Here is a 26,846-nt window from a genome sequence, read left to right on the forward strand (position 1 = left end):
GCAAAATCCCATATGAGGTAACATTCACAGGTTCCAGGGATTAGAACCTAGATATCTTTGGCAGACTTTTTTCAGCCTACCACAGTCAGCCCTCTGACATCCCAAAACTCACACCTATCCCACATGCAAAATACATTTACCCCATGCCAACATCCAAAAGTTTCAACCCATTACAACATCAACTCATGTCCAAATGCTCATCTAAAATATCATCAGCTCAAAAGTCTCATCTCATCATCTAAACAAGGTTTGCATGAGACATTAGTATGATCCATCTATCCTGGGGTAAAATTCCTCTCCATCTGTAGACCTGTGAAACTAGAAAACAAAGTTCTCTGCTCCCAAAATACAGTTGTGGAACAGGCACAGAGCAACAGTTATAGATAATGCCATTCAAAAAGTGAGAAATTAGAGGAAAAAAGGAGTCACCACACTCCCAAGTAATTTTGAAATCCCACAGGGCAAACTCTATTAGGTATCAAAGCCTGGGGATAATCATCTGTGGTGTAAGGCTCCATCCTCTTGGCCTTCAGCTCCAGCCTGAGTCATCCTTCCTTTTTCATGAAAGACAGCACGTTTTTGCAGCTGAATAGTTTTGTCAGTCACAGCTTCAAACCCACCATTCATGCTGCAAGCAGAATTAATTCCCTAAACTGGAATCCAAGGTTTAGGTTTTGGCTCCACTAGCTGGGTGACCTGGAGTCAGTAGTGGCTCCAGAATTTCAATACAGGATGAAGTTTAGCAGAGGAATTAGCTGGAAGAGGGGACTAAGGGACTTGTCATAGAACTGCATTTATATAATAAGCACACTGATTTTACTAACAGCATATATGTATTTTGGGTGGCTTGGTAGAGAAAGGAGCTTACTGCAAGCATCCTCTTAATGCCACCATACCTGTCTTACTGCATTCAGTCTGCAAAATACCACAGACTACATAGTTTATAAACAACAGAAACTTATTTTTCACAGTTCTGGAGGCTGGGAAGTCCAAGATCAAGCTGTCAACATGGTTGCAGTCTAGTGAAAACCCTCTTCCTTCATTGCCAGCACCTTCTCACTGTGCCCTCACATAGTGGATGGGGCTAGGGAACTCTGTGGGGACTCTTTTATAAGAACACTAATCCCATTCATGAGGGCTCCACCTTCAAATGTCCTAAGCATCTCCCAAAGGCCCCACTTCCTAATACCATCACATTGGGCATTAGGATTTCAACATATGAACTTGGGGGGAACACAAACTTTCAGACCATAGTAATATCTTAACCCCACTAACCTCAGTTTCTCCATCTAGAAAATGGAAGTATTATAGTAACATCCTCATAGGGTTGTTGTAAGAATTAAACACAACGTATTATAGGATAATGCACGCAGATGTCTTGACACAGCGCCTGTCACACAGTAAAGCCCTCAATAAGTTTATTATTATGTCACTCCTCTCCCCAAAGCTCTGTAAATGACCCCCTATTGACTACTGAATAAAATGCAGGGCCTTCCAAGATCTATCTAGCCACAAACTATCTTTCCAGCTTCATCCCTTGCAACATTCATCCAGAGACCCTGTCCATTATTTACTCCCTGTTCCCTCTGCTCCCAGATGTCAACAGGGCTCACTCCTTCGTTCCTCAGGTCTCTGCTCGAGCATCACCTTAACAGAGAAGCCTCTCCTGATTGCCCTCTATAAAATAACACACTCTCGCTCATTCACTTGCTGGCAACTTCATAACCCTGTTACCACTCTATTTTTCTCTGTAACACTGCATAGATACATAGATTTAGATAATTTTATTTTCTGTGTCTCCCTACTAGAAAGTAAACTCCATAAACATAAAGATTGTTTTATGCCTAGTTGTGTATGTATTCTCAGCTCCTAGAACAGTATTTAGCACATAGGAGGTGCTCAATAAATATTTATAAATGGTTGTCTAAAGGTTTACACGGAATTTCTTTGCTTATTATGTTTCCTCAACCTAAGATGCCCTCTCTGCATTGCCACCCACCAAAATTCTACTCATTCTTCAAAGCTTACTTTAAAATGCACTTCTGTGAAACTCCTAATTCCCCCAGGTAGATCTCATTGTTCTATCAACTGTGAAGTGATTATCATTTGATTTAGCTCTGAATTTAATCTGTCTTGTAATTTTTTGTTATCCTGTTTTTTGCTTCTACCTCTAGACTATAAGTTCCTTAAAGGCAGAGTCTGTATCACCTTCTTATCATATACCATTCTACCTCACCATCTCTTTTTCACTTACCAAGCCAAATTACCCACCCCTCACCCACTACCTGATAGTACCACATTGCCACCAAAAAGACATAGGTCGAAAGGGGGAGGGATTCAGTATTTGCTTGACTATTTGAAGGGAAGGACATTCCAGAACGAAAAAAACAGAAGCAGATGCTAGGTTGTATGAAATGATACAGCTATAGCTACTTTGTAAGTAGATGTGAAAGTACCATACTTCAAAAGGGTTGGGGAGGATCTTCAAGATGGCGGAGGAGTAAGATGCGGAGATCACCTTCCTCCCCACAAATACATCGGAAATACATCTAGAAGTGGAACAGCTCCTACAGAACACCTCCTGAATGCTGGCAGAAGACCTCAGACTTCCCAAAAGGCAAGAAAATCCCCACGTACCTGGGTACGGCAAAAGAAAAAAGAAAAAACAGAGACAAAAGAATAGGGACAGGACCTGCACCTCTGGGAGGGAGCTGTGAAGAAGGAAAAGTTTCCACACACTGGGAAGCCCCTTCACTGGTGGAGACGGGGGGTGGGTGTGTGGTAAGCTTTGGAGCCACAGAGGACAGCGCAGCAACAGGGGTGCAGAGGGCAAAGCGGAGAGATTCCCGCACAAAGGATCGCTGTCAACTAGCAATCACCAGCCTGAGAGGCTTGTCTGCTCACCTGCCGGCCGGGACTGGTGGGGGCTGGGAGTTGAGGCTCGGGCTTCGGAGGTCGGATCCCAGGGAGAGGACTGGGGTTGGCTCTGTGAACACAGCCTGAAGGGGGCTAGTGCGCCACAGCTAGCTGGGAGGGAGGCCAGGAAAAAGTCTGGACCTGCCTAAGAGGCAAGAGACCATTGCTTCGGGGTGCACAAGGAGAGGGGATTCAGAGCACTGCCTAAACGAGCTCCAAAGACAGGTGCGAGCCGCGGCCATCAGCGCGGACACCTGAGACAGGCATGAAATGCTAAGGATGCTACTGCAGCCACCAAGAATCCGGTGTGCAAGCACAGGTCACTCTCCACACCTCCCCTCCTGGGAGCCTGTGCAGCCCGCCACTGCCAGGGTCCTGGGATCAGGGACAACTTCCCCGGGAGAACACACGGCGCACCTCAGGCTGTTGCAACGTCACACCAGCCTCTGCTACAGGCTCACCCCGCATTCGAATTATAACTACCGTACCCCTCCCTCCCCCCAGCCTGAGTGAGCCAGAGCCCCCGAATCAGCTGCTTCTTTAACCCCCTCTTGTCTGGGCAAAGAACAGACGCCCTCAGATGACCTACATGCAGAGGCAGGGTCAAATCCAAAGCTGAACCCCAGGAGCCATGTGAACAAAGAAGAGAAAGGGAAATGTCTCCCAGCAGCCTCAGGAGCAGCGGACTAAATCTCCACAATCAACTTGATGTACCCTGCATCTCTGGAATACCTGAATAGACAACAGATCGTCCCAAAATTAAGGCCGTGAACTTTGGGAGCAACTGTAGACTTGGGGTTTGCTGTATGCAACAGACTAATTTCTGATTTTTATGTTTATCTTAGTATAGTTTTCAGCACTTGTTATCATTGGTGGATTTGTTTATTGGTTTGGTTGCTCTCCTTTTTTTTTATTAGTTTTTTAATTTTTTTATTTTAATAACTTTATTTTATTTTTCTTTCTTTTTTCCCCTACCTTTTCTTCTGAGCTGTGTGGCTGACAGGGTCTTGGTGCTCCAGCCGGGTGTCAGGCCTGAGCCTCTGAGGTGGGAGAGCCGAGTTCAGGATATGGGGCCACCAGAGACCTCCCGGCCTCACGTAATATCAATCGGCGAGAGCTCTCCCAGAGATCTCCGTCTCAACGCTAAGACCCAGCTCCGCTCAGCGGCCAGCAAGCTCCACTGCTGGACACCCCATGCCAAACAACTAGCAACACAGGAAAACAACCCCACCCATTAGCTGAGAGGCTGCCTAAAAGCATAATAAGTTCACAGACACCTCAATACACACTACTAAATAACCAAGAGATCACTGAAGAAATCAGAGGAAATCAAAAAATACCTAGAAACAAATGACAATGAAAACACGACCACCCAAAACCTATGGGATACAGCAAAGGCAGTTCTAAGAGGGGAGTTTATAGCAATACAATCCTATCTCAAGAAACAAGAAAAATCTCAAATAAACAACCTAACCTTACACCTAAAGCAATTAGAGAAACAAGGACCAAAAAAACCCAAAGTTAGCAGAAGGAAAACAATGATAAAAATCAGATCAGAAATAAATAAAAAAATAAATGAAGGCCACAATAGCAAACATCAATAAAACTAAAAGCTGGTTCTTTGAGAAGATAAACAAAATTGATAAACTGGTAGCCAGAATCATCAAGAAAAAAGGGGAGAAGACTCAGATCAACAGAATTAGAAATGAAAAAGAAGTAACAGGGGCTTCCCTGGTGGCGCAGTGGTTAAAAATCCCCCTGCCAATGCAGGAGACACGGGTTCAAGCCCTGGTCCGGGAAGATTCCACATGCCGTGGAGCAACTACAGAGCCTGTGCTCTAGAGCCCGTGAGCCACAACTACTGAGCCTGCGTGCCTAGAGCCCGTGCTCCCAACAAGAGAAGCCACCACAATGAGAAGCCTATGCACCACAACGAAGAGTAGCCCCCCGCTCGCCACAACCAGAGAAAAGCCCGCGTGCAGCAACGAAGACCCAATGCAGCCAAAAATAAAATAAATAAAATAAAATAAATTAATTAAAAAAAAAGAAGTAACAACTTACACTGCAGAAATACAAAGAATCATGAGAGATTACTAGAAGCAGCTATATGCCAATAAAATGCATATCTGGAAGAAGTGGACAAATTCTTAGAAAAGCACAACCTTCCGAAACTAAACCAGGAAGAAATAGAAAATAAAAACAGACCAATCACAAGTAATGAAATTGAAACTGTGATTAAATATCTTCCAACAAACAAAAGCCCAGGACCAGATGGCTTCACAGGTGAATTCTATCAAACATTTAGAGAAGAGCTAACACCTATCCTTCTCAAACTCTTCCAAAATATTGCAGAGGGAGGAACACTCCCAAACTCATTCTATGAGGCGACCATCACCCTGATACCAAAACCAGACAAAGATGTCACAAAGAAAGAAAACTACAGACCAATATCACTGATGAACATAGATGCAAAAATCCTCAACAAAATACTAGCAAACAGAATCCAACAGTACATTAAAAGGATCATACATCATGATCAAGTGGGGTTTATCCCAGGAATGCAAGGATTCTTCAACATATGCAAATCAATCAATGTGATACACCATATTAACAAATTGAAGGAGAAAAACCATATGATAATCTCAATAGATGCAGAAAAAGCTTTCGACAAAATTCAACACTCATTTATGATAAAAACCCTCCAGTAGGCATAGACGGAACTTACCTAAACATAATAAAGGCCATATACGACAAACCTACAGCCAACATCATTCTCAATGGTGAAAAACTGAAACCATTTCCACTAAGACCAGGAACAAGACAAGGTTGCCCACTCTCACCACTATTATTCAACACAGTTTTGGAATTTTTAGCCATAGCAATCAGAGAAGAAAAAGAAATAAAAGGAATCCAAATCGGAAAAGAAGAAATAAAACTGTCACTGTTTGCAGATAACATGATACTATACATAGAGAATCCTAAAGATGTTACCAGAAAACTACTAGAGCTAATCAATGAATTTGGTAAAGTAACAGGATACAAAATTAATGCACAGAAATCTCTTGCATTCCTATACACTAACAATGAAAAATCTGAAAGAGAAATTAAGGAAACACTCCCATTTACCATTGCAACAAAAAGAATAAAATACCTAGGAATAAACCTACACAAGGAGACAAAAGACCTGTATGCAGAAAACTATAAGACACTGATGAAAGAAATTAAAGATGATACAAACAGATGGAGAAATATACCATGTTCTTGGATTGGAAGAATCAACATTGTGAAAATGACTATACTACCCAAAGCAATCTACAGATTCAATGCAATCCCTATCAAACTACCAATGGCATTTTTCACAGAACTAGTACAAAAAATTTCACAATTTGAAAGGAAACACAAAAGATCCCAAATAGCCCAAGCAATCTTGATAAAGAAAAATGGAGCAGGGCTTCCCTGGTGGTGCAGTGGTTAAGAATCCACCTGCCAACGCAGGGGACACGGGTTCGAGCCCTGGTCCGGGAAGATCCCACATGCCGCGGAGCAACTAAGCCCGTGTGCCACAACTACTGAGCCTGTGCTCTAGAGTCTGCAAGCCACAACTACTGAGTCCACGTGAGACAACTACTGAAGCCCACGTGCCACAACTACTGAAGTCCGCCCGCTTAGAGCCCGTGCTCCACAAGAGGAGCCACCACAATGAGAAGCCCGTGCACCGCAATGAAGAGTAGCCCCCGCTCGCCACAACTAGAGAAAGCCCGCGCGCAGCAACAAAGACCCAACACAGCCAAAAATAAATAAATTAAATAAATTAATTTAAAAGAAAAAGAAAAATGGAGCTGGAGGAATCAGGCTCCCTGACTTCAGACTATATTACAAAGCTACAGTAATTAAGACAGTATAGTACTGGCACAAAAACAGAAATATAGATCAATGGAACAGGATAGAAAGCCGAGAGATAAACCTACGCACATGTGGTCACCTTATCTTGATAAAGGAGGCAAGAATATACAATGGAGAAAAGACAGCCTCTTCAATAAGTGGTGCTGGGAAAACTGGACAGCTACATGTAAAGGAATGAAATTAGAGCACTCCCTAACACCATACACAAAAATAAACTCAAAATGGATTAAAGATCTAAATGTAAGGCCAGAGACTATAAAACTCTTAGAGGAAAATATAGGCAGAACACTCTATGACAAAAATCACAGCAGATCTTTTTTGACACACCTCCTAGAGAAACGGAAATAAAAACAAAAATAAACAAATGGACCTAACGAAACTTCAAAGCTTTTGCACAGCAAAGGAAACTGTAAACAAGCCGAAAAGACAACCCTCAGAATGGAAGAAAATATTTGCAAACGAAGCAACTGACAAAGGATTAATCTCCAAAATATACAAGCACTCATGCAGCTCAATATCAAAGAAACAAACAACCCAATCCAAAAATGGGCAGAAGACCTAAATAGACATTTCTCCAAAGAAGATATACAGATTGCTAACAAACACATGAAAAGATGCTCAACATCAGTAATCATTAGAGAAATGCAAATCAAAACTACAATGCGGTATCACCTCACACCAGTCAGAATGGCCATCATCAAAAAATCTACAAACAATAAATACTGGAGAGGGTGTGGAGAAAAGGGAACCCTCTTGCACTGTTGGTGGGAATGTAAATTGATACAGCCACTATGGAGTACAGTATGGAGGTTCCTTAAAAAACTAAAAATAGAACTACCATACAACCAAGCAATCCCACTACTGGGCATATACCCTGAGAAAATCACAATTCAAAAAGAGTCATGCACCACAATGTTCATTGCAGTGCTATTTACAATAGCCAGGACATGGAAGCAACCTAAGTGTCCATCGAAAAATGAATGGATAAAGAAGATGTGGCACATATATACAATGGAATTTTGCTCAGCCACAAAAAGAAATGAAATTCAGTTATTTGTAGTGAGGTGGATGGACCTAGAGTCCATCATACAGAGTGAAGTAAGTCAGAAAGAGAAAAACAAATACTGTATGCTAACACATATATATGGAATCTTAAAAAAAAAATGGTGCTGAAGAACCTAGGGGCAGGACAGGAATAAAGACACAGACGTAGAGAATGAACTTTAGGACACTGGGAGGGGAAAGGTAAGCTGGGACGAAGTGAGAGAGTGGCATGGACATATATACACTACCAAATATAAAATAGCTAGTTAGTGGGAAGCAGCCGCATAGCACAGGGAGATCAGCTCCGTGCTCTGTGACCTCCTAGAGGGGTGGGATAGGGAGGGTGGGAGGGAGACGCAGAGGGAGGGGATTTGGGAGGATATATGTATACATATAGCTGATTTACTTTGTTATACAGCAGAAACTAACACACCATTGTAAAGCAATTATAGTCCAATAAAGATGTAAAAAAAGAAAGGGTTGGAAAGGATATAGGTAAGTTGTTTCCATGAAATTCTATTAATATAATTACAATTTAAATTTATTAGCTAGCAAAATATTAGTAAAGTATTTGTTTTTCAGAGAACTGAAGAGGCTCAAACTATTCTGGAAAAAGACAAGAAAAAGTGTTCCTAAGAAATCCAAGGTGATTGGCTAGGCAACACCTTTTCAGTCCAGTGTGGTTCTTTATGACATCACTGAATTTATCCCTGAATCACAATGACTGATGATGTTACAGTGACCATCAGTGTATATTTTGCTGACTAGGAAAAGTATCTTCAGTGCTTTGACTGGAGCACCATATTAACTAGTACTCAGGGCATTTCTGCTCTGTCTCTAACCAATTTTTGACTATAAACGCTTTTTCCATTTGAGAGAGAAAGATGCCTTCTCAAGGACTATCCCTGATTTTTCCTCTGTTGTTTATCTGCTTCTTCAGGGAGAGCTTCTGCATTTGTGATGGTACTACCTGGACAAAGGTTGGATGGGAGATTTTTCCAGAAGAAACGCATTATTTGAAAGTTAAGCCTTCTCCATCTCACTGTCTACCTTACCCTCTGGACAAACTATGCTGCAATTTTGCTAGTATGGATATCTTTCAGAGTTGTTTACATCTTATTTATATTTTAGTACAAGCTCTCTTTTTAATCCTGTCTGTTTTATCTGCTCATTACCTGTGGGTGAAATGGAAGAAACACCAAAAAAAGGTGAATTAGTGATGCAAATAGTAATAGTTATAGAATATCAAAGAGTTTAAAAGATAAGATTATCATCTTCTTTGAGAGAAAGAACCATGTCTTATTCTTCTTCATAACCTCCCCAATTTCCACCATTCATCCCCAGCATGTAGCAGTTTCTTGCATATGTCGGGTGTTCAGCAAAGGTGTACTCAATTAGAAGGTCCTTAAAATAACCTATTAATTTTAGATAGATTATTTCAAGTTACAAAACACACCAAGAAAGTAGTGAGCTACAATGAATAGAATGCATAGGAAGTGAAGGTATCTGTCTGGGCCCTTAGGTAAGTCGTCGTATCTTTCTCAGCTGCCTGATCCATAAAATTAAGGATATGGAACGACATCTTGTTAGATCCCTTCCCGATCTATCTAAGAAAGCTAAGTATACAAAAGTCGGCACGTATTTTTTTAATGGACTGTAAACTAATTTCTAATTTTAGTATAACTTTCTGGAAAATAGCACTCTTAAACTAATTTCCCACTTTGCCAGTGACACCATATTTTGAGGCAATCTTAAAAGCTCATTGACCTTCACAACAATTAGATATTTACAAAATGACTATGATTTTATCACATTATACCTTAAGGCTGTTTAGAGTAAAGGAAAATATTTTACTAATACTCAAATAATTTCTCCCAGCAGAATGCTCTAATCACAGAAAGTACTTATTAAATGTTTGCCGATGGTGATAATGATTGCTATAACCTTACACAAGGGCATATACAAAAGAGCATTTCTTCTGCATTTATACCTTTCATCTACAGTAACTTTTTCTTTGTATAAATAAGTAACATGTGGTATTTGGAGTTTAAGTGTATATATCCAGAAAAATTTAATTTGAACTACAGTAATAAAAAAATCTCTAATATTTTTTTTCTCCTTTTAGCTGAAGAAACAAGCCTCCTTAGATACAGCTGGTAATGATCTAGAAAGCCAGTCCATCAATGACGCTGACCAAATACTCTGCAGACTGGTGGCCACAACATCAATGATCACCAAGTACCTGAATCAGGTGTCCCATCATCCTCCAGCTAAGAAAGTCAAGCGCCAAAAACTAAAGGGGAAGAGAGTGAAGGAAAAGGAGCCAGAGGATACAAGACATATCCATATGCAAATATAGCTCAGTCCATTATGGAGACTACACAAGAAATCTATTGCAAGAACTCATGTAAGGACAAAAATGGTTCTTTGGGATGCTTTGTAAATTTTTTGCCACATTCTTTACTGAAACTTTCCAACAAAGTCTGGATTGAACAGTTATTTCTACTCAGCTAAAACGGCTCCATACTCACTAAAAGTACTGGGGAAAGACTGTATACAATCACTGCTTCATGTTTAAGTGTTTTGTTCTTTTTAATGCGTTAGATTACTAATCATTAAGCAATCTGTAGAACAGAATCTTCATTTACTGTTTCAATAAATCTCTGACTTAAATAATATTTGTGATTTTTCTTGGTTTCCTGAGCAAATTTTATGGCCACACTGAGACGTTTAATTTCCCATCTCATATTATTAAAATGGTATGGAAATACTAAGGAACAGATTAATTTTTTAAAGTATAAATGTTTCCATTTTCAGTAAAATAAATGAGGAATTAAGTATCAACACTTTTTTAATTTCAAACTTTTGTTGATAAGATGCCTCAGTTTTTTAAAACATTCCAAACTTTTGTTGATCAGTCACCTCAATTTTTTAAAGTATGGTTTCCATATTTTCCAAACAAAAACTGAGAGACTGGTCTGAGACTAGGACACATTTTCTTAACAACATGTTGAAGAATCCCAGAAAAATATGCCAGATCTATAATATACCTCCCATCAATATAAGGGGAAAAAAACTTTTAAAAAAACAATCCTTTGTACAGTAATAGATAATGCTACAGTCTTTATAAATAACAGAAGAGAACAGTGCCTGCCTTGGGTTATTGTGGATTATTAAAAGTTTGTTTATGGTTCCACTTTCCACTCCCCTCCTTACTTCCACTCTTCCCTAACCACAACCCTACTCCCACATTTCCATGAATGTCTGCTCCGTACCTTCAGAGTTCTGAACTGTCAACTAATTCCCTCTAGAGAACACTGATATGTATCTCTATTAATGGAGGACCCTTGAACACTTCAAAAGTCTACAAACCTTGAAGACCCAATGAAATTTATCTCTAATAGTCAAATTTTCAGTAGTATAGAGGAGTCTCTGGGGTAGGGAGTCCTCAGCCCCGTAAACCTCTCATCATTAGAGCAAGAAATGGAAGTGGTTTATACTCTTGTTCAGTCTGAATTAAACAAACGTTACATTTTATGTTGAGTAGTTTGTGTTTTGACATTTCACAGCTACATTACCATGAAGCGCCAATCCTTGCAATCCCATCATTGATCTGGAAACAGAAGACTAGTTTTTAGTATTATAGTCTTCTTATCTTCATCACTAGGAAATGGTAGGTCTAATTCGCCTAAGACTGTAAGGACCCAAACTAAACAGACGGACATTAGGGAGATGGAAAGTGGGGTGGGCACGCAGCCTTTAGCATGACCGTTGGCTTGGCGATTAGAGGTCCCGCTCTGCCAACAGTCAGCCTCACAGTGGTCCTCATGGCAGAGAGTGCAGTGAGAGGCGGATGGCGTCCTTCTCCCCCGGGCCCTCCAGGCCCTCTGGCTTCGGGCCTGGCGGGTGAGCTGGGGGGCCCAGGGACAGGCTGAGGGCTGTGTCCCACAGAGCTCTAGAGCCCTCTCCACAGCCGCCCACTGGCCAGGCCCAGGCCTGGAAGCAGCAGCAAACCTCTCCCCCATCCCCACCTCCTCGACCAAAGGGCGGTGGCTGTCTCCATGGGTCCCGGCCACTGTTTGGGTGCCCTGAGGAGTCAGAGGGCCAGCTGGGTCCTGGGAGCCTGGCTTCCTCAGTGATGATGGCTGGGCAGGGTCTGGCCCTGAGGGTGCCACCAGCTGAGATCTGCCTCCTCACCCGGGGCTGGGCACTGGCAGGAGGACCCAGACTGGGTGCTGGACAAACGCTCCCCAGCAGGGTAACCAGCCCGTGCAGGGACCCCTCCTTTTGGCCAGGCCTGGACCTCAGAGGACGAAAGTAGAGCCTTGGGACCTTGCCCTTTCTTGTCAGAACAAAGAATAACATTTATTTTGGTGGAGGTTTACAGGAACATCGTGACCTGACCATGACCTGACCTCAAGAACAAAGAATCTGACACCAAGACGTTTGCAACAACTAACCATGACCCTCCCTCACCTTTCCTATAAAAGGGTTTTGCTGAAAGCTTTCAGGGAGTTCGGGGTTTTTAAGGTATGAGCCACCCATCTCCTTGCATGGTCCTGCAATAAACCTTTCTCTGCTCCAAACTCCAACATTTTGGTATTGTTTGGCCTCACTGAATGTCAGGCACATGGACTTGCATTTGGTAACAAAACCAATGAAACTCAACACCGTAAGCCCCAGGCTTTCAGAAAAGTTACAGCAAAATTTGTTCCTGGATTGTGTTTTTTAAGTACCATGGGTCATTCTTCAAAAACGGATTTTAAATTATATAATGTGAATTTCACCTACAATAACTATTCATGAAGGGATCAATTAAATTCTTTGCTATTTTCTTTTTGCTTTTATATATATATATATATATATATATATATACAAAATCACAAAATCAAAGGTATTGACAGAAATAATGCCCCTAGAAAATATTCAGTACAAGTGGACAATTATGTATAAAATAATCTAAAAAGTATAACTCATCTTTTTCTTCCCAAATATGTTACCTTCCCTCAATTTCCTTACTTCTATTAATTCTCCCAGTACCCTTCTCATTTTACTAATAAGCAAGCTCGTTATGGTTTCCATATGAATCTTCCTAAATATCACTCTAATCCTCTCCCTCGTCTACGTAAAATCTTTCAGTGGCTTCCAAAGGCTACAGAAACGAAATCACCTTAGCCTGACATTTGGGAGTATAATCTGACTGTAATAATAGTAGCATCATTCTCCGAGTGTGATCACACACCAGGCGTTGTGCTAAGTGCTTTATATCATCTCATCTCATTCTCACAACAACGCCCCCAAGAGGTAAGAACTATTATTGGCTCCCTTATCTGGAAATTAAGACTGAAGTATAAAGAATTTAAGTATCTTGTCCAAGGTCACATAGGTTTCACGTAGAGACACCACTATTTAAACTCAAGCAATCTGATTCAAAAGCCCATGTACTTACTTCTGCCTGTGCTGTAGCCTAGCTGTGTAAATTATGACTTGCTATTCTAGTAAGGCAATCTCATCACTTTTTCCCCAATGTGTCACTTTCATTCATAAGATTTTGCTCACACCCTTTCCCCTTACACTGTGTATGTAAATCCCACCCTTTCTTCAAGGCCCACCTCAACTCCACCATGCTCTGACTTCATGTTCTCTGACCACCCCACAGCATGTACCACCTGCTCTGCCTCTTTTAACCCTTAATTATAGTCTTTCTGATATTGTTATTTAACTCTGGAGTGTGTCTATAGGTTATCATCCCTTGCCTAACAAATGTCCAGAGGGCAGGAACAATTAATTGTACCACAACGGTGCTATGCGCATAGTGGGCATTTAATAAATGCTTGCTAAAAAAACACAAATGCAGATAACTATGTAAAATGAATGCCATGAACTTCCTTAGTACTAGTTTTTTAACCAATGTTTGTATGCATACATAATTACACAGGTATATCTTCGTGAAATCTCTAAGCTCTATTCTACAGGATTACGGAAATGATGCAAGAAAAGTATTAGTGAAACTCAAAACAGTACATAGTTTTTTGACCTTTGATTAAAGCATCATATACATATAGAAAAGTGCAAAATTTATAAGTGTACAGCTCAATGAATTTTCACACATGAGCACACCTTGGAAACAGCAACCAAATTAAGAAAAAAATATTATGCCCCAGAAGTCCCCCTCATGCCATAATGATACCTGCTATTCTGACTTCTACCACCATAGATTAATTTTGCCTAGCAAACCATTTTAAATTATTACAATTGTTTCTACCTGGGGAATCAAATATATTCCTCAAGTATGTCATTTTTTTTAAACATTTAAGGAATGGTCCACTCTGCCTAGGTCTCTCAGAAAATGGCCTTGAACATATTTTATACATATATTCTTACAGAAAATTATTGGTGAAATTGTTAGAAGGTGATAAATCAACCAGCTTCCAACCAATATAGTTTCTATTAAGTACAATGTTTTAGGCCAATAGCAAAATAGCAACAACAAAAAAAGGCAGATTTCACGTATTATCACCACCAGTGACTATGGTTAGGTCTACAAATAAAACATCTTGATAGAAGGTGAAAATGTTAATCACCTCTTTGCTTTGTTAAATGCATAGCCTATAACCCTGTAACTTGAGTCAGTTTGCTACTACCTTGTGAGCTTCCTTACCTGCCCAGTCCAGGAACTCAACACACTCAGTCTGGGAATACCGAGCAGCAACATCTCGAGCTCGCTCTTCCTGGAAGTTCAGAGATTCTATATCAACATCCAATTCCACCAGTGCTTTCAAAGTTTCCAAACGACCCCAGGCTGCAGCACAGTGTAGGAGCGTGTAACCTAACAAATAGAATGAGGATGGTCAGGTCAAGAAGACTGCACTGCTTTAGGCTATTTTATGGACTAGAAGATCACAATGGCAATCAGGTATTGAACAATTACTACAGGCTAGGCACTATTCTAAGTGCTTCACATACAGTAAATTCATTTAGTTCATAAAAAAACCCTATGAGGTAGGAACTATTATAATCCCTATTTTACAGATAAGGAAACAGAGGTCCAGAGAAGCTAAACTTGCCCAAGGAACACAGCCAGTAAATGATGAACACAAGGCACCAACACAGGCAGTCTGAAGCCTGAGCTCTTCAACATCTTCTAAGGAAGATGGCAATCTCCCTAACAGTCATCTACTGGAACACAATTAGACCTATGACTTTAGTCTAAGGAATCTGCATCAACTCTAATTACTCTATTATTGTTAACACAATCGTACAAATTACTACAACTGGTATGCCTTTGGTTTGGAAATTAATCATTTGAATTAAAATGGAAATTATGACCTATCAAATCAGAAAGTTATTTCTTAGATTTACTGAGGCAACTACCATGAGGTATAATTGTAAAGGTGAAAAACATGGGCGGCATCTTTAAAATTTTTTCAGACTGGTTTAAAAAAATCAAGTCAAGACTGATTGTTTTAACTTACCCACGAGGATACATTTGTGATTCACTTAACTGGCCAAAGAGGCATGTAGTACTACAAGAAGAGTTGAGCAAAAGAATGAACTAGCATGTATTAAATGTATTAAGTACTAGGTACTTTATGGGCTACTACTTCATTTAATCCTTCCACTAACACTATGAGGTAGGTATTATCAGCCCCATTAAAGGATACAGAGGAAAGTGCAGATCAGAAAGACTATACCTTGCCCAAGGCCACACTGGTAGTAAGCAGCCAAAGCAAAATCCAACCCAGATCTGTTGCCAGATAAAAGGTTTATAAGGAAAAGGAAATAGCACTCAAATGTTTGCCACTGGTTAGAGTAGGGAAAGAGAGAACAAGGACTCCTCCACTTCCTTCCAGAAACCTCTCCCTTGGCTCCCTATTTACCACATTCCCACAGTCCTGGGTCTCAGACCAAGTTGTAAACTATCTTTGTCTTGAGGCTATCATAACCAGAAGGGATAATAAAGAATTAATAAGGAATCAAAAGGAGCATGAAGTAAGCTACTCCACGATCAGCCAAATGTGGAATTACCTCCGCTCTTTGGCCCAACTCTTTTTTTTAATGTTACAACAGTGAGACATTTCAGAACACCAAGAGATAAAGACTGGCCCAAGAATGTGATCATGGCTTTAGCCCCTACAAAATGGGGGGCCAAGAAATACCCAGATACCAACCCTCATTGTTCCTGCCTTCCGAAGATGCATTTCTTCAGCCAAACGGCCCAGGGCCCCTGGTTTGCTGGGAGAGGGGGACACTATCTACGGAAAAGACACTGCAGTAGCAGGAGCAGGAGGCCATTCCAAATGAGATATTCTGGGTCCTGATATTGCTTTTCTCAAGGCTGAAGTTACAGGCCAGGCCAGCAGTAACATCTAAATTTTTTTCCTATTTTTTAATATACATAGTTTAAAAACAAGAAAACACGATTTCTAAACAGAGACAGGCTTTGACCAAGGAATTTAAAACCTATGGGTTTAAACCATGGGTTTAAAAAAACCATTGTTATGTTTTCTTTTTCCCCTTGTGAGAGATGGTGTGTTTTCTAGAAGAAAACACACAGATCTTTTGTACTATATGAACCCCACAGCCTTCCCAGGAAAAGAAGAACATTTAAATAAGATGATTTCAAAAGCATCCAGACAAGAAGGGGATTTTCCTAAAGTTCTCCCATAATATTGGCAATGAGTATTTGATCCCAGAAGGGAGATAAAGAAGGTTACATTTAGAAATCCCAGCAGGAAGAAAGGGACCGTAAATGGAATTCTGAAAAATTGGGATTGGTTCTAAGAGAAAAATAATTTCTTTGTGGAAGACTACTGGTTACTAAATAGAGAGAGTCAATTGAGCAGGTAGTTCACAGTAAGGCAAAAGATCAGACAAGAAGAAAAGTAATCTTTTTCCTCTATGCAGGCATTGTTCTGTGTGCTTCACAAGTATCAACTCATTTAATCCTCACTACAATCCTATGACGTAGGCACGAGTATTTTTCTCATTTATAGATGAGGAAACAAAAGTATGGAGAGGATAAGTACTGTTCTCAAGGTTGCTATAAATTGATGAAGGTCATTAATAAGGTCAAAATCCAAAAACTCCGATGATGATAGACACAAACAAGTAATAGGCCATGGAGCAAAATACTCCCCTACCTAGAATATTTTTCACAATCTGCCTACCACCAGCAGTACCAGACTCTTTGAATTCCCCAAATCATGTTGTTTCATGCCTCTATAACTTTGCATATGCTGCTTTTTTCTGACTGATACAGTAATTACAGTAGCAAAATAAAAAATAGAAGTATAAATTTTATATTTACTTAGCATTAATACTGGTATTTTGTAAAACTCAGAGTTCAGAATTCATTTTTTTAATTAGTGTAACTAATACACTTAACCGTGGCACCACCAGGGAAGCCCACTAATACACTTTAAATACGAAAATGCATAAGCATAAAATATCAGATAAAAGCATAACTATCAAATAGGAATATTAAGTATATATTGTCATTCTATTAGCAATATAAATTGTTAGATAAAACAAATCAAAATTAAAGATTAAAAAACAAATACTAGGGACTTCCCTGGTGGTACCGTGGTTAAGAATCCACCTGCCAATGCAGGGGAAACGGGTTCAAGCCCTGGTCCGGGAAGATCCCACATCCCGCGAAGCAACTAAGCCTGTGTGCCACAACTACTGAGTCTGCGTGCCACAACTACTGAAGCCTGTGTGCCTAGAGCCCATGCTCTGCAACAAGAGAAGCCACCGCAATGTGAAGCCCATGCACCACAACGAAGAGTAGCCCCCACTCACCACAACTAGAGAAAGCCCACGTGGCAACGAACACCCAATGCAGCCAAAAATTAATTAATTAATTAATTTTTAAAAAACACAAATACTATAAAAATGAAGAAACTATAATCATGAAAATTGCAAAAAACACATTATTTGATTTTTTAAGTGTGTCAATGGTATCAACAGGATATTTCTGTACAAATTTTTTCAGCTACTGAAGTTTTTCTCACTCAACATTAGTTGGAAGTAGTTATAAACCAATACCAAATATTTTCCTTCAAATTACCTCAACTCTAATTTTAAAAGAGAGCGATATCTCCGAACAGCTTTTTGCTTTTTTGATAGAACTGCAATCTTTTTATTGAGAGTAAGTTGTAATCTTTATCACCAAAGAAAACATTGCTGGTTCATATTTGTCTTTTTTAGTTTCCACATATACAGAGAGAGGTTCCATTTCAGTTTCCTGATCAATTTCAAAACTATGAGATTCACATTCTACTTGTTTGGGAAGTTTGTGAACTTAAAAATTATTCTTACAGTAGAAATTTTGTAATACCACAATATGGACCGTTTAAGTTTGTAATCTTCAGTTTGTCTTTTTATATACACTGAGCAATTAAATCATTGAAATTGTTCTCAACCCATAAATGACTCTGATTTCATATTTTTTAAATACCAAATAAAACTATTATACCTATAAAAAGGCCAGTATTTCATTACCTAAAATAGTGGGTAAGTATACCAGAATAACAACAATATTGTAACACTAAAATCTGATACTACAGTTACTATACTGCCTGCCATGACCAATCCTTCAACCTCCTTTGTCTGGTAAACTCTTGGTCATTCTTCAAGATTCAATATATTGGACTTCCGTGGCAGTCCAGTGGTTAAGGTTCCGCGCTTCCACTGCAGGGGGCGCAGGTTCGATCCCCAGTCAGGCAACTAAGATCCCGCATGCTGCGCGGTGCAGCCAAAAAAAAAAAGATTCAATATATCGCCTCCTCTGTGAAGCCTTCCTTGACCATGTCCAACACTTCCACGTAAACTTGACTAATCTCTCCTCTGAGCTATCACTGTACCTTGTCCCACTGTATATTAATTATCTATTTACACATCTGTTTTCTGCTAAACTGTGAACTTGTCCAAGTTTGTTGAATTCATTCATCTTTCCCCAGTTCCCAGCACAAGACCTGGCTAGTCCTCCATCCTTAACAAATGTTTGCTGATTGTATGGAAAGACAGAGTTTAAAACAGTAATTAGTTCCGATCATGCCTGTTTGAGTATGGCCAGGTTTAGAGACCAAAGACTTGCCAGAACCAGAGGAGGTTCCACCATCAATAAACTGCAAACTGCACACACCTGTCCTTGGCTCAAACAGAAAACAAGGCACTTCCCAATTCACCAGAAGTCAGTAGTACAGAGAGCTGAGACTGTAAGAACTGTTTCATTCTCCTCCCTTTGGATCAAAAGTGTCCAATTCTTCAGTATTTAAAAGGAAAGGAAATCCTGAACATAAATGTGATCCATCAATCACCTGGAAAATCATTTTCCTTCCTATCCATCTGAGTATCATCCACAAACAAATGGCATACATCTTCTTACTTTAGAGATATCTACCTGCAGTTCTTCACCCAAAAGTCCTTTAAGTTTAGGCCAATGGCTTCTTATGTTCCAAAAATTAATAGTGTTCACATATACGCACACAATTATTCATCCTTTAAAAAAAAAAAGAAAATTCTGTCATTTGTGACAACGTGGATGAACCTCAAGGGCATTATACTAAGTGAAATAAGCCAGAGAGAAAAAGCCAAATACTGCATGGTATCACTTATATTGTGGAATCTAAAATAAAAATTAAAAGTTAAAGCCATGGAAACAGAGTAGAAAAGTGGTTACCAGGGGCTTGAGGGGTGGGGGAAACAGGGAGGGGTTGGTAAAAGGGTACAAACTTCCAGTTATAAGATGAAAAATGTCTGAGGACCTAATGTATAACATGATGACTATAGGTAATAACTATATTGTATAATTGAAATTTGCTGAGAGTAGAACGTAAATGTTCTCACAAAAAAAAATGCAAAAAACCCTGAATTGATCTGTTCTCCCACATGAACAAGCTCGTGGGAACTGAGTCAATACCAACCAAACAAGAAATTTACTGGTAAACTGTAATGTAATTCATTATTTTATAATGATTAAAATAATAATTGTCAAATTGGTACAATTAGGTTGGCCAGTTCATGCATACTTTCCATTATAAAATCATTTTCATGGAATGCCAAATAAGCTTAGAATTTCCCAAATCATCAAGTCCTGGTTCCTTTTAATTTACCAGTTCTCTCAATTTCTCTCCTCTCCATTTTACTATAAGCAGCAAGAAGCAAGCAGGATGCACCTTCAACCTCCGCTAAACAAGATTTCATGGCGAGCATGATATCAGAATGAAGAAATGGATTATCTTAGAGCACATCATCAAACTTGAAAGACTGTACACCTATACCCACACACTGGAAAATACCTAACAAGAGGATGGCAATACTCATATCAATTAGTCAGGACACCACCTTCCTTGAATAGTATTAGAGGCACACTGTCAGATATTGATTTGGGGCTCTCATTTTCTTTTATGTAGTATGATTTTAGATATTACTATTAGTCCCATTTTTTGGGTGAAGAAACTGTAGCATGGAAAGGTTATGTAATTTGCCCAAGTCATAGCTAAGATTCAATACTAGGTAAGTTTGCTTCAGGTTTTCAATAGCCTTAAGGAAGGTTTCTTCTGTTCCTACTTCCCTAAAAGCATTCATCATGAACGAGTGCTGCATTTTCTTTCAAAAGACTTTTCTACATCTATTGAAATGATCATGTGGTTTTGTTTATTTAATCTTTTAATGTAGTGAATTATACTAACATTTTTTTCTAATGTTAAAACCATCCTGCCTTAATGGGATAAACCCAACCTAGTCCAATAAATGTTTTAACACACAATCTTAGATTCAATTTGTTAATATTTTATTTAAGATGTTTGCATCTGTGTTATTAAATGACTGGCCTATAATTTTCCTTTCTAGTGCTGTCCTTAACTAGTTTTGCTATAAAAGTTATCTCTCATAAAATAAGTTAAGTAGTTTTCCAACTCTCTTTACATTCTCTGGAACCTTTGTATCAGCTAGAGATTACTTTTTCCCTACAAGTGTAGTAAACCTTACCTTTTAAAACATTTGAGTTTGGAATTAGGTGGGGGTGGGACAATGAGGCAGGTTTTGATTACTTATTCAACTTTTTAAAATAACTATTGTTCTAGTCAAGTTCCTAGTTTTTTCTTGAATCAATTTTGGTAATTTATATTTTATTGGAAAATTGTCCATTTCATCCAAGTTTTCAAATGTACCGTCATGAAGTTGTTTATGACACTTTCTAGTAATTTTTTAAATCTTAGTTTTTCCTATGTGAATGCTTCATTTTTAAAATTCCAAATATTGTTTATGCTCTCTCTTTCTTATATCACGTATCAAAAACTATCAATATTATCAAAGGTTTTTCAACTCTTTTTCACTAAACCAGATTTTGGTTTTGTTGATTCTATTGTGTTTTTTGTTTGTTTGTTTGTCTTTTGGTGGGTTTTTTTGGCTGCACTGTACAGCTTGCAGTATCAGGGATCTTAGTCAACAAGGGATCGGACTGAACCTGGGACACCTGCAGTGGAAGAGTGGAGTACTAACCACTGGACCACCAGGGAATTCCCTCTCTACTGTTTCTTTATTTTCAATGTCATTATTTTACTCTATTATTTTCTCTTCTTCTTTCTTTGGATTTTCAGTTGTTCTTTTTCTAACTCCTTGAGTTAAATACTCTGCTTTCTAATTTTCAATATTTCTTATATTCTAATATATGCATTAAATTAGAATTTTAATTTTAGTTTTATTCCACAGGTTCTGACATAACTAGATCCTGTTGCCACTTAAATATTTCATAACTTCTATTATATCTTTTGTCACCAACAGATAATTTAAAGTGTGTTTTTGTTTCCAAAATTATAGGGATTTTCAGTTATCTTTTTGTTACTATTTTCTAATTTTATTTTATTGTTGTCAGAGACCACAGACTGCATGCTACGGATTCTTTGATATTTGTAGACACTTCCTTTATGGCCTAACATATCAATTTTTTAAAATGTTCCATGTGAGCATGAAGAAAATGTATAGTCCCTATTTGCTAAAGATCATTGTTTTATTTTCTACAATGACCATGTTTTATATTTGCAATCTGAAAAAAACAAGTGACTGAATTTAAAGAGTTAATTGGATAATGACTGCAAAAACAAATAAATCTTCAAAGGAAAGAGATAATAATATTATTGAGCATTTACTGTATACCAACTTTATATTTATTATCATATTTAATCCTCATAACCTATAAGGAAAACCCTATAAAGAAAATACAATCATCCCCATTTTGTAGATGAAACAGAGACACAAAAAGATTAAGTAACTTGCCCTAGTCACACAGCTAATAAATAGTGAATTCTGTGTTCTTAACTACTATGCTATACTAAATACATCAACATGCATACACACACATTCATATGTGTGTGTGTATATATATATATACACACACACACACACACACACACACACAACATATGCAAAATATAAAGCAGGCACATCAAATTTATCCAAATTTAAAGATAATACATAGCATCTTTAGGTAGTCATAAGTAATACTGATAAGAGAAAAAAGACAAAATACCTCTAGTGGTTTTTTCATTCAGATTCACACCATATTTGGCTAAAGCTCTAATCACATCACTTTGCCCAGCCATGCAAGCTGCATACAACAAATTTCTCCCAACGATGTCTTCTTCCAAGAGTAGCTGCATGGCCTGTTCATGGTGAGGGTTCTCAGGATCCTCAAAAATCTTCTGCAAACCTTCTACATCCCCTGTGAGAGCAGGTGGTAAGAGGGGATTAATGGTGGCAGTTTCCTCTGCTTCTTTGGATTCTTCTCTTCCTTCATTATCATCTTCTTCCTCTTCTTCTTGCTGTGAGAAAAATATTGATTTTTCTGAACTCTCTGACTCTGGGGGTCCTTCTGACTCCATTAACTGCAAAAATACCTGAGACCAAAAAAAGTAATAGAAATCTACTCAAACAAATCAGTATTTCTTTATTTATTTGTTTGATCAGTCAACTGACATTCAGTCAACTGAATGAAATGAAAGTACTTAACTGGTTCAAAATAAACCAGTTATAAAATAAGATACTTCATCCATTCAATCAATAAAGTTTATTGTGCACCAACACACTGCCTGAATATATACTAAAATGCTGAATGTGTGATGTAAACAGTAAATTCAGTAGGAACAGGAGAAGAAATATCAACATGGGTGAGATTCATTAGGAAAAGATTGAAAGAGAATGTTAAAGAGGCTCACCTGCCTAAACAAGGGTCCCTGGTGGGGAGAAGTGAAAAATACAGTTGGATCATTGAAGCCAGATTATTAAGAACTTAAAAATCAGGCACTGACATTTAGACAGAATTCATTCACTCAGTAATACTTACTGAAAGCCTACTAATATACTAAGTGCTGTATAGGCACTATGTAAATTACAGAGAAGAATCAAATTTATTTCCTGCCCTTAACAACTCACTATTTCAAAGGAGAAAATATGACATGTATAAAATAAGTTAATAAATGGTGACAAGTGCTAAGAATCATAAAAGATGAAGTGCTATGGGAGTTTAGAAGGGACCAGATTAAGTCCTGGTAAAGTTAATCAAGTAAGTCTTAATAGTACTCACTCTGTCAGAACACATATTAAATTGGGGATGATTCAGAGAAGAGCAGCATGGTTCCCTCATGTGTACAAAAATGTTTGCAGCATCACTGTTCATAAAAGCAAAAATCCTGGGCAGGAAAAAAAACCCAATGCCTATGAACAGGAGCATAAACTGTGGCATATTCACACAAAATTGTATATGGTAGTTAAAATGAAGAAATTACAGTAATACACTATGTGGAAGGCGGCTTCTGATATGGCTCCCATGACCCTACCCCACCTCCTGGTAACCTCCGGCCAACAGCCAGAGGGAACCGAGGCCCTCAGTACAATAGCCAGTGAGGAATTTAATTCTGCCACCAACCACTGAATGAGTTTGGAAGTGGATATGCTCCAGCTGAACTTTGAGATGACTGTGGTCCCAGGCAACGCCTTGACTGCAGCCTTGTGAGAGACCCTGAAGTAAAAGATCCAGCTAAGCTGTGCCCTGACTCTTAACCCAGAGAAACTGTAAGATACTGAATGTGCTGTTTTAAGCTACCAACTTTGAGGATAATTTGTTATACAGCTATAAATAACTAAGGCACACAGCGATATGAATGAATATTAGCAATACAGTATTAACTGAAAAAAGTAAATCCAAAAGATTAAACATACCAAGATATATTTTTGTAAAGTTCAAAGTAATTAAAATTATGGTTACCAAGGGGGAAGGATGGGGGGAGGGACAGTTAGGGAGTTTGCGATTGACATGTACACACTGTTATATTTAAAATAAATAACCAACAAGGAAAAAAATTAAAATAATAAAAATTAACTTAAGTTAAAACAGACTTTTTAGGAATATAAGTAGGTACAATAACACTATTCTAAAAAGAAGAAGAAAAGCAAGATTGAACACAAGATTCAGGATAGTGTTGAGGGGGTGAGTAAAGATGCAGGAAATGGGATAAAGGGAATCACATTTCTAGTAAAGAATACGGCATTTAAGCTGCACCATAAAAAATTGGCAAGATTTGGTCATTCACAAGTCAGAAGGAAGGGAAATCTAGTTAGACAGAATAACATCTCTTTATACCATAGCCCTATATTAATCTCTACCGTCAGTAAATGTGTATAATACTTGTAATCTGTTGAAGTTAGGAATTCTCTGATTGCAAATAATAGAAAAATAATAGGATTGACTTTTAAAAGTAGGAGATGATTTTCTCACATAGCAGGAAGTTTAAAGGTGGAGATGGTTCAGCAGCTCAAAAATATAGATCTAAGCTCTATTTTTCTATTCTATCACAGTTCATAAGACTTTCATTATCATGGCTGTTGCCTAATGGTGACAAGATGACTGTCATAATTCCTGGCATCACGTCTGCATTTATGGCAGTAAAAAGGGGGAATCGCCCTGAGGACACTAGTGGCATTCATCCCTTTTGAGAGGAAAGCAAAAAAAAAATCTTTCCTAACAAGACCCAACAAACTTCCAGTTATATCTCAAAGGCCAGATTGTTTCCTTATATTTAAGAGAAGGAAAAAAAAAAGTTTCTTGATTTTCCTGTCTCAATAACAGAAGCAAGCAAGGTAGATGGAGTTGGGATGGGAGTTGAGTTAGCCAATCAGTCATGACTCCACCATAAAATTTGATCCAAATCTTATCTTTGAGACTGTTTTAGTCAATTCCTTCATTTTACAGAATGAATATAGAGGAAACTTATAATCCTTTGAGTGCCTGACATCCACTATCCGCCCTCCCAACACACATCCCTGTACACATAAACACACACACACTCACTTCCTTAAAGAATCCCAATCTCCATTTTAAAAAATTCTTCTAATGGGAGATAAAGCTAACTTCCCACTACAGAAGCCAGAGAGGCACGATCCTCCTTCTCTCCATCTCAGCAAAAGCTTGGGAGCAGGCACATAAGTTAGGCTCGGCCAATCAGCTACTAAGTCCCAGGATCTTGACTTTTTGTTGTTGTTGTTGTTAATCATTGTATTATTTTTGTTGTTGTTGACATATAACACTGTATTAGTTTAAGGTGTACAACATAATGATTTGATATATGTATATATTGAAAAATGATTACCACAATACATTTAGTTAATATCCATCACCTCGCATAGTTACAAAAGTTTTTTCCTGTGACAAAAACATTTAAGATCTAATCTCTTAGCAACTTTCAAATACAATACTGTATTCAATTCAATACAATATTGTTAACTATAGTCACTATGTTGTACAGTATTTCCCCAGAAGGTATTTATCTTGTAACTGGAAGTCCTTTTGACCACCTTCATTTATTCCACCCATCCCCTACACCTGCCTCTGGCAACTACCAATCTGTTCTCTGCATCTATGACTTTGGGTTTTTTTAGCTTCTACATATAAAAAAACAGGATCTTGACTCTTGACATGGGCCACAAGGACATGAGGCTATTCGAAGGACATTCAACACAAGTGACAGCAACAGTGTACTGATCGAACTTCCTGCTATGAGAACATGCTGTGGTTCCTGTGGTCTGAGCCCCCCAGAGCTCCCTTAGTTCCTGCTCATCCAGCCTCCCTAACCATGTGGGCCCCTGGTAAGTATAGCACTTAGACATTAGTTCTTTCTCAAAATCTAATCTCCCTCCCTCTTTTCTTTTAACCATACTTTTTTTAACCAATATTTATATTGGAATAAAACTATTTCCCAGGCACTCTTGTAATATGGTGTGGCCATATGTCCAAGTAGTAAACAATAAGATGTAAGTAGATATGTATTGATAGTATGTAACTTCTAGAAAAGTGTACTTCCTTCTCACTGGATTGCAAGCCTGATACCTAGAGCTTGCACAGCTCATTTAGACCATGAGGTAGATGTCCTGTCCAAATACATACATATTACTTCAATTATAATACATAGCATATAGTAGTTTGTCATATCTTGTTTTAATTATACATGTAAACATATATAACATCTATTATTAGGGTAAACAAAGAATTAATTGTTCAGTAGTAATGGACATTTTTATCTTGGGCACAGTGCATTTATGGGTATATTTGCATACATATAATTAAACAAAATATCATTTATCCTTACTACATGTAACATACTGATGTTTTTAATCCCATCTATTTTTTAAGGCTGGGTGCCACCCACTAAACTGATTTCATGACCCACTAACGGGTTGCAACCCACAGTGTGAAAAAATATTAGTCTTGAATAACCACTAAGGAAACTCTACCATGAAATCAACAAGAGAGACTCTAACAGAAGTTAGACAGCATGTGCTTGTGGTTTATAGCTTAGGTGACATATGTCCTCATGCACCCAGGACAGTTCCAGTGACATCTCTTCCCCTGGTGTGATTTTTTTTTTAATTTATTTTTAGCTGCATTGGGTCTTTGTTGCTGCGCACAGGCTTTCTCTAGTTGC

General features: G+C 38.5%; 2 protein-coding genes across 3 annotated transcripts in view; one reads left to right on the forward strand and one right to left on the reverse strand.

Moving 5' to 3' along the window:
* The window catches only part of SLC9C2 (solute carrier family 9 member C2 (putative)), a 168,052-nt gene that overhangs the window by 137,605 nt on the left and 3,601 nt on the right, over positions 1 to 26,846 (reverse strand). Inside the window, exons 2-3 of one of the 2 annotated variants that reach the window (XM_036825109.1) lie at positions 22,400 to 22,591; positions 14,525 to 14,692 (exon numbers count right to left, since the gene is read on the reverse strand). In XM_036825109.1, coding sequence (XP_036681004.1) covers positions 14,525 to 14,692; positions 22,400 to 22,591 — 360 coding nt within the window. Of the gene's footprint in view, positions 1 to 14,524; positions 14,693 to 22,399; positions 22,767 to 26,846 lie in introns of both variants that reach the window. The other variant, XM_036825113.1, reaches the window with a different exon arrangement.
* On the forward strand, positions 8,604 to 10,536 carry TEX50 (testis expressed 50). The gene is made up of 2 exons (XM_036825140.1): positions 8,604 to 9,071; positions 9,989 to 10,536. The coding sequence occupies exons 1-2, from the start codon at positions 8,748 to 8,750 to the stop codon at positions 10,220 to 10,222; spliced, it is 558 nt and encodes a 185-aa protein (XP_036681035.1). The 5' UTR covers positions 8,604 to 8,747; the 3' UTR covers positions 10,223 to 10,536.

Source organism: Balaenoptera musculus, chromosome 1, assembly GCF_009873245.2.
Source record: "Balaenoptera musculus isolate JJ_BM4_2016_0621 chromosome 1, mBalMus1.pri.v3, whole genome shotgun sequence".
Classification (NCBI taxonomy): Eukaryota; Metazoa; Chordata; class Mammalia; order Artiodactyla; family Balaenopteridae; genus Balaenoptera; species Balaenoptera musculus.